The 9083-nt window shown below is 41.7% G+C and overlaps 1 protein-coding gene across 1 annotated transcript; it reads left to right on the top strand.

Moving 5' to 3' along the window:
* Nucleotides 1–2436: 2436 nt before the first annotated feature.
* gjc1 (gap junction protein gamma 1) lies at nt 2437–3891 on the top strand (the record flags this gene model as incomplete). Its single annotated transcript, XM_083896103.1, has 1 exon — nt 2437–3891. One exon carries the CDS (start codon nt 2437–2439, stop codon nt 3889–3891), a length of 1455 nt encoding a protein of 484 aa, XP_083752229.1.
* Nucleotides 3892–9083: the final 5192 nt, after the last annotated feature.

The raw sequence follows: 9083 nt of genomic DNA, 5'->3' as shown, positions 1-9083 counted from the left end.
AAGGGGCAGAGCCAAAAAAAAAAAACTTGCCATGAGTTGTCTGTCAATTCAACTTCAGTGAGTCAACTATTTCAAAAGCGTTTACTGCTTCATATGAAGGAAACGTAATGGAGCAGGCAATACAAGACACATTTATTACACAGGTGGTCGTGGTCTGCATGAAATCATTTATGTATGGCACATTAAATACATAATCCATAAATCATGAATATTCAGTGAGGAGCTGTAAATATTTTGATTATGATAAGTATAAGTACAGTTACAGAGTATTGCATTCAACTGAAATAATTTTTAAAGGCTCTGTTTTTAAAAGATTAATCAGGTCTGTATTTCCAAGATTTTATTCTAATGGTCCATTATTCCGATTTAATTTTTTTTACAAGATTTTTTGGGGGGTCTATTCTTATGGGAGTTTTTTTCCCCGCTCTGTTATTATGAAAAAAAAATGTCCGTATCTTTTTTTTTTTTACAGGATTTTTATTTCCCGTAAAAGATATTTTATTAAAATATCAAATAGCCGCTAGGGGACAACTCCACTGGTGGTAAAAAGAATACAGCTGGAAATCTATGAATAAATGAGCGTTCTTCTCACTTGATTTATAACATCAGTAAACATCTGAATTGCTGGTATTAGGTCTTTGTCAACAGCACATGATGTCATTCTTTTTTTTTTTTTTTTTTTTTAAATCATGAGTGGACACCAGTGTAAAATCAGTTGGTACTGTCCAATAGGAGCCTGGTTGCAAAATATGAACAAGGTTTCAACCAATCTGCAATTCTGAATGCTTCAAAATGGGGGTTCTGGTTCTTAAGGGAGACTTTAGCTGAGGGAAAACTGTGCAGCACAGAAGGAGAAACACTGCTCTTTTTCTGTGTTTTTTTTTTTTTTCCTGAAATGCAGGAAAAATCAGACTTAACTCAAACCTGAGACCTGGGACACTGTTATGACTCTGCAGCTCAGAGATCTCTACAGTTACTGCTCACACCTCATACAGTGATAGTGAGTGATAGTGAGCACTGTAGTCTACACACACACACACAAAGGATTCCCGACATCCAACTCCTGTCCCAGGCATTTCCTTATATGGTCAGAGTGATCAATACTCGACACATGTTTCATAGCAAGGCTTGCTCAAAAACATCCCACCCTCTCTGCTCCTCCTGGAGACACAAAACAGAGGACTGGGAACTGTTGCTCGTCTCCCCCCCCCCGAAATGTCCCCAATGGCTGCAGCTCCAGGTCTCTCATGTTAATCTCTCGACCTGCATGGTGAGGATAGTGTCCTTGGAAGCACTTTAAACCGCAAACTAAGCTCGCGTTCACGGTTGGATTTTCCTCTCAGTCTGGCGTTACTGCGGCTCGGCGATGGGAAGCGCTCTGTGGAGGTGTCACACTCATCCCTCAAAGCAGCCCCCGAGGGACGGCAGTGTTTGGGTTCAGCTCCACTGCTTGAGTTAATGTGGGTCTGCTGCTGCCTCCCCGCTCCAACAGTGTGTGCCATGCCACCTGCTGATTCTGCTGGTTTGGAAGGACGACTGCCTGGAGCCCAGACCTAACCTACATAGGCAACATGTCCCTCTTCCTTAACTGGTCACACAAGCACACACACACACACAGTAAGACGGAAGAGGAGATACTTGTGACTGTACCACAAATTTTACAATGGACACAAGTGTTTAAAGCTGTAGTGAGTAACTTTTAAATGTCAGGCACAGATTATTACATAACCCTTTTCTGTTGTGAGTATGGTAAAAACTAAATTCTGTGCTCTCTCTCTCACACACACACATGCCATTTACCTCCAAACCAGGCAAGTTAATACAATCCTCCAAACTGCACCTCACACAGAAGACGCTTCACTAAGAGGATTTATTTCTTCAAATAGAGATACGCTGTGAAATAAAAAGTGTGTGCATTTGGCGATAGCAAAATTTGCGGGTCGGATTATACATTTCTCCCCCTTCTCAGAGCTGCTTGATGGTATTTTTTTTTTTTATACCAATATCCTCTCTCCAACCCGCTTGGTTTTTCTAATTCTCTAAAAAGCTTGAACTTGACAGCAACCTCTCTGCAGCACTGAGCTCAGTCTGTGCGCGTATTAGTCCCGTTCGTAGCAACAGATCACATTAAGGACGTACTGATGCCTGAGCTCAGAGACGACTCTCTTTTTAATTAAGGCAATTATTGTGTCAGTGCTTCACATTTACATGTTGCCACTGAACTTGCAGAACTAATAGTGTTTCCAGAGGGATACAAGTCTGACAGGAAATGTTCAGACAAAGTTGCTTTGATCACATTTCATTTGTTGTGACACCGTACTTTCCTCCTTTTCACTCTCACTTATCCTCTCCCTTCTCTGTGTCTCTTTTCTGTTTCTCCAGAGTCTGTGAGCAGGTGAGAGAGGGACACTGTCTGCCCCACTGTCCAGCAACACCATGAGCTGGAGCTTCCTCACGCGGCTGCTGGAGGAGATCCACAACCACTCCACCTTCGTGGGGAAGCTGTGGCTCACCGTGCTCATCGTCTTCCGCATTGTTCTCACTGCGGTCGGCGGAGAATCCATCTACTATGACGAACAGAGCAAGTTTGTCTGCAACTCGGGCCAACCTGGCTGCGAGAACGTTTGTTACGATGCCTTTGCCCCTCTATCTCATGTACGCTTCTGGGTCTTCCAGATCATCTTGGTGGCGATGCCCTCTCTCATGTACATGGGCTACGCTGTCAACAGGATTGCACGATTAGATGAAGCTAAAGGAGGTGGGGGATCTGTCGCGGTCAGAACGCGAGGAGGGGATTACACACACAGGAAGCCAAGGAAAATCTGCTTTGGAGGACAGCAGCACCGAGGCATCGAGGAGGCCGAGGACGACCAGGAGGATGATCCCATGATCTATGAGGTACCAGAGATTGAACCTAAAAGGCCTCGGGATCCACTGCAACCTACGCCGAGACCTAAAATCCGCCATGACGGGCGCAAGCGGATTAGAGACGAGGGGTTGATGCGGGTCTACATTTTGCAGCTGGTGTCTCGTACAGTGCTAGAAGCGGGCTTCCTTGCAGGACAGTACTTGCTGTATGGATTCCGTGTGAGGCCAGTGTTCGTGTGCTCCGGGGAGCCTTGTCCTCACAGCGTTGACTGTTTTGTGTCGCGGCCTACAGAGAAGACCATCTTCCTGCGCATCATGTACGGCGTCACTGTCCTCTGTCTCATACTCAATGTTTGGGAGATGATACATCTGGGGATCGGTTCCATCTGTGACATCCTCAGGCGGCGGCGTAGCCCACCTCCGGAGGACGAGTACCAGCTGGGTTTGCTGAGCAACAACAGCGGTGTGGAGGGCTCTGTAGGGGGGACAGGACCCGAGGCTGGTTCTGAGGGAGGAGTGGGTGGAGATAGTGCTGCCGATTACGTGGGTTACCCCTTCTCATGGAACACTCCATCAGCTCCACCTGGCTATAACATTGTCGTCAAACCGGAGCAGATTCCCTACACGGACCTTAGCAACGCTAAAATGGCGTGCAAGCAAAACAGGGCAAACATCGCCCAGGAGGAGCAGCAGCAGTTCGGTAGCAATGAGGATAACTTTCCCACTGGAGGGGACGCCCGCGTGGCCCTGAACAAAGACATGATCCAGCAAGCTCATGAGCAATTGGAGGCGGCCATCCACGCCTACAGTCAGCAGCACCAAGCAGAGGAGCAGCTCGGGGACAGCCAGGACGACAAGCCCCAAAGTAACATCATCCACGCCCAACCTCAGCCGCAGTCACAGCCTCAGAAAGAGCGCAAGCATAAAGTCAAGCACGGGAAAGGAGGCAGCAGCGGAGGTGGCAGCAGCAGCAACAGCAGCAGCAGCAAATCAGGAGAGGGAAAGCCCTCCGTATGGATTTAAGCCCAGAGACAGGGACATGTGTCGAAACGATATGTATATATCTTTGAGATGAGATGATGAGCTGTTGCAATCTAGGTTGGATATTTAAACACCACTATGCCTTAAAGAATCCTGCAAGCTGGAGAAGATGTGTTTAGGTACAAAGGTGTGTAAAAAAAGAATAGAAAAAAAAAAGTGATGTTGCAGCTGACAATTAAGTTTTGTCTGGGCTATCGCTTTAACTTGAAACCTCACACCAACACATACTGTATTAGGCTAGAGTCTGTCGTTTACATGTCTCCCAACGTCGTCGAGCAGATTATTGACCTCTGTTGTCATCCCGTCCATCTTTTTATTGGGATACTGACTTCTCTTGCAAATCAGATTCGTCCTAGATTTGGCTTAGCTAATTTTGTTTCCACTCCTCTGCAAAGAAACTGAATCAATGAATAACTCGGCATCGTAAGTTGTAGGACATGAAAAAGGCAGCACTGTGCCCTGGCAACCAAAAATAAATGACTTCTCATGACATAAAAGAACATTACAACATGAAAATGCAAAGCTTGAAGCATTATTCAGTGGCAGCACCTAAAGCAAGGACTTTAAATACAGCAAGAACATCACCTTCCTGAGGGCTATGACCTGTCAGTCGTGTTCTGTGTCAGAATTTTCGTGTCGATCGCAGTGTCGCATTACTGAGACTCTGCATTTGAAAGTGTTTCCTTATGTTTTCTGAATGTTTTTTTTGAAAAAACTGTGCAACGCCAGCTGCTACTCAGGAACCTCTGGGAACAGCAGGTGGATTTTTTTTTAACTTGTCAACATTGTTCTTACAGTAATCATTAATTTTTACAAAGGGCAATTGAGAAAATGCAGTTTTTATATCTTCAACTTCTCTGTTTCCATCTCTGGCTTTTAAACAAGGCAGCTCAGTGCGGCTCTACTTGCCTTGTCGTTGACTGCCCCCTAGTGGCTTTTTAAACAGGGTTTCTTATACTGATCAGATGGTTACTCATCCAACAATAGTGAAACCAGCTGTTCCAGAGTTCCTTTTCTCGTGAGTAGCCTTGTGTTAATTAAGTCTTCCCAGTGCCACAAGTTAGATCCACAAGGCTGAAATATCACCACTTTGTAACGGAAAAGGTACAAAAGCCATTTCAGTAGTGTAACGAGACCAAACACTGTTTGTGTAATGCAAGTGTCAGTGCCAAGATTTTAATGCTGGGCTGCTATTAAGCCGAGTTGTTTGTAGCTTTGGAATACTGTGGCCATGCTACTCCAATTGTGGAAACATATGCCTACGTGAGACCAACCCTTTTGTAAAAGCCACTTGTTTTTTCTATTACAATACGTCTGTTGCTTTTTACAAAGGGATTCAAAAGAGCAAAACTCCAACATGGAGTCTTTTTTTTTATGTTTGAGCCTGCGTTTTATAGAAAAACTCGTTTTTTTCAGTGTGTTTTGTAAAAAAAAAAAAAAAAAAAGGAAAAATGGCAAAGACTACATGTTTCAATGTTGTATGGTGTTTTAAGTTGCCTTCCAATTGTAAAAAATGTGAAATATGACAAAGTTTATTTTTATAATGTGTCGGCTAATGTGATGAAATTTAGAAAGGGGGAAAAAAAAAGAGCCAGACTTCTTGAATATAAGTATTTAATAATTGTATGTTGTACCCTCCGGGCTGTATTTTAATAAACAGTCTCACTCCTTTTCCTACATGGTTCTCTGAGATCTGCTGAACACCTGTGTGGGGAGACAAAGGCTGAAGGACATGACGATGATAATTCATTTGGCCCGAGAGCAAACTAAGAGAAAATGCAAATCTGACATGCTGACATGCTCTGTCCTTGATTTTTAAACTCTGATATGTCAGAGCAACATCTTTAAAACAAACCACTGCCATTGTGATGCTGTGTGCTGTGATTATAATGTCAAACAAATACAACATCAACCTTTAGCATTTGATGTGTTACTGTAATCCCAATTCAAACGAGTGAAGGTGAGTGAAGGTCAGTCTGAAAGCTGTGCTTACAACTGGTGTTACACCACGTTATGCACTTACACGCAGAACAGAAAATGTTATGCTTTGTTGTATCTACACCGGCATATACATCGTCTAATTCCTCTGCACTTTCACTCGTCTATATATGTCAACACATTCTCCTCTGGTCGAGACATTTTTGAGAGGGGTAGTGAGGCTTTTTAGGTTTGGTAACGGTCGTCATTTCCACTCTGAGTTGACGTCCTGTGTGTGTCGAAGTGTCACGTGCTGCATTATTGCGAGAGCAGCAAAAACGAACCCAAAAACATAGTTTATGCAGCCTGCAAAAGTCTTATTATCATACATTTCATACATATAGCACCTCTACAAAAGGGGGCAATAATAAATTGGATAATGTCTGATAATAAAGATTCTGATACAGGCAGTAACTCACCAGTCGCTCTTCATTCAGCCGCTCCCCACAGCAGTGACTGAGTTTCTCAACTGAACTCCAAACTATTCAAAGAGACAGAAACATGAGTGGAGAATGAATAGGTAAGACATATAATGTTGTTGGGAGTTTTAAGGAAATGCATGGCCCTGAATCTCCAAATCTATTTTAACAGTTTTTTGTAAAGGGGAAAGTAAGTGATTGTGGCAGCTATTCAGGTTAAAAAAAAGATTTACGCTGTGTCACTAGTATGAGTTTGTCTCACCTTGGTCTCACTAATGAGAAACAGAAATTACCTTTTTATTGCTACTTTTTGCAACCAAATATCTTTTAATTTGCTGAGGTCTGACCTTTGTGACAATGCTTCATTAGATAGGATTAATTTATTCATATTTATTCACTCCGATCCCTCTGATACTTTAAAAAGAAATAGAAACAGGCATGAGGTTTGGACTTTGTGCAACGCTGTATGAGACAATAACAAATGATTGATGTTGACAGTGCTTAGTCGATCAAATGTTATCAAATGTCACGAAGGACAAACGACACAAATGTTGGCCTTTGATGAGGGTCGGCTGTGTCTCAAAAACATAACATAACACATGTTCAGTCATTCAGGTTTACCCCCAACGAGAGGCAAATGATTTTGATTTGTAAGAAAACTTTGCTGATAAATTGAACTCTTTAAAGCTTTTCAGTGATAACAGAGTGCAGGAATTCAACAGGGTTTGTTTTGCAATGTTCCTCAAAAAAGAGAGAGAAGGAATACAGAGACAAAAATGGACAAAAATGCTTCACAGCTTTGGAACAATATTGGCAGAGATGATTATTCCCTTGTGATTCAATGTGTATGGAGAATTAACACTGGTTTTGTCCGATGACATCTTCACTGGGGATATGTCAGTGTTCACCCTCAGCACGTCATCTGTCTGTGTAATAAACAACATCTCTGTTCAGAAGAAAGACTCCAGTGAGGCTGTGTTGTTTCCCCTATACATCTTCCTCGATGTGACACTGAGGCCAGTCGTGCTACCAGTGCAAACGGACTCAAACGTGCACTCTGTGTTCCTTTTTTGTATTCCTTTTTGTAAAAATGTAAATTTCTTTCAGTGCCATTCTGGTCTCTTTCTCTCTCCCCTGGCAATTTTGATGAATACGTTTTGATTTGCATGTGTAAAGAGCTATTTTCCTACAAAAATAAATGACAAATACATGTTGAATTAAGTCTCGGGCCTCTTTTGTTTTGGCTCTGGTAAAAAAAGAGAAAAGAAAAAGGGACACACAAAATAAATAAATAAAAGACTCTTGAGACTCTTGGTTATTGTCCTGCATCTGTTTTCAGTATGAAAAAGTGAGTTTATTTGGTGGAGAGCAGTTCCATCGGTGCAATTACAGACACACAAGACGACCAGGAAGAACACGGGAGACCTAAGTGACGTCACTTCAGCTCACGTTCAGTATCAGCTCAAGTTCAAGAGCAGCTGTAGTGTTTGTTACAATTTGCCTAAAACAGAATTCACCTTCACCTACTACAATTTATAATCTATTTATTAAAGTGCTCTGTAATCGTTCAGTGCTTCCTGGACATAAAAACAGATGTTGTTGTTATTGTGGGAGTTCACAGCCACAAAGTCTGGGGAAACAATAGAGGGGTTAAATTACCGTTTGACACGTTCACTCTGTAACAATATGATAGTAACTTTGTGATTGAGAAGCAATATTATGGTAATGCCATCTTATTTCAATATAATCGCCAAGTTATAGCTTGGTAAAAAAGGGATTCATTTCAACTTTGACTCAAAAACATTTGCATGTCCAGTCCAGAGCACATTGTGCACTATTTAATCATGTTTTTAAGGACATCCTGAAATTTCTTAAGAAAAATAAGTGCAATTTCGACAAAAAAATGTTATACCCAAGTTTACCATTGACACGTGCATTACATCTTACAGATCATGGTGCACAAAACATCATCATATTTAGATCCTAATCATAATTGGATTAGGATCTTCCACAAATTCATCCCCGGGGGCCAGTTTGGACCATCTGGAGGGCCGATACTTTTGACATCCCTGAGCTAAAACATGCACCCCATGCAGTTTAGCTTAAACAGTCGGACTTTAGACACAAAACTGATTTAATGATAATAATACGTAACCTTAGACACCTTAAATTATCGATTATTAATCAATTACTAAATTAATTCTCAACTATATCGATAATCGATTCATCGGTTTGAGTGTTTTTAAGGAATTAAAACAAGTCTTCTGATTTTTCAGCTTCTTAAATGTGAATATTTTCTGTTTACTTTGATCCATGTAACAAAGAAATCATTAAACCAGAATCATTTTTTTCTTTTAGGGGGGGGTTTGAGACAAAAAAAGACATTTGAGAACATCCTCCTTCTCAGGTTTGTGTAAACGCTGATCATCATTATCGGACATTTTCTGGACCAAACGATTACTCGGTTAATGGAGAAAACAATCGACTATGAAAATAATCGTTAGTTGCAGCCCTAATTATAACATGATTATCTCCGCCATCATTACCAAGCTGGGAATTTCATTATAAATTAGATGCAGTTACCTCCATATTAAAAGGTTAGCACCATCCTATTAGCATATTGTAACTTCACTATAATGTTAAAATAACAATACTTCTACTACTAATAATAATAATACAAGACTTCCCCAGAGAAACTAGGCAATGGGAATGAGAGGAGTGCTGCAGCTGGATGCACAATAAGGTCACTGTGAACATAAGTGGAATCCCATGACCAAA

Source organism: Microchirus variegatus, assembly GCF_963457635.1.
Source record: "Microchirus variegatus genome assembly, chromosome: 10".
NCBI lineage: Eukaryota > Metazoa > Chordata > Actinopteri > Pleuronectiformes > Soleidae > Microchirus > Microchirus variegatus.
Note: the sequence above shows the minus strand (reverse complement) of the source record. Positions and strands in the feature narration are given on the sequence as shown.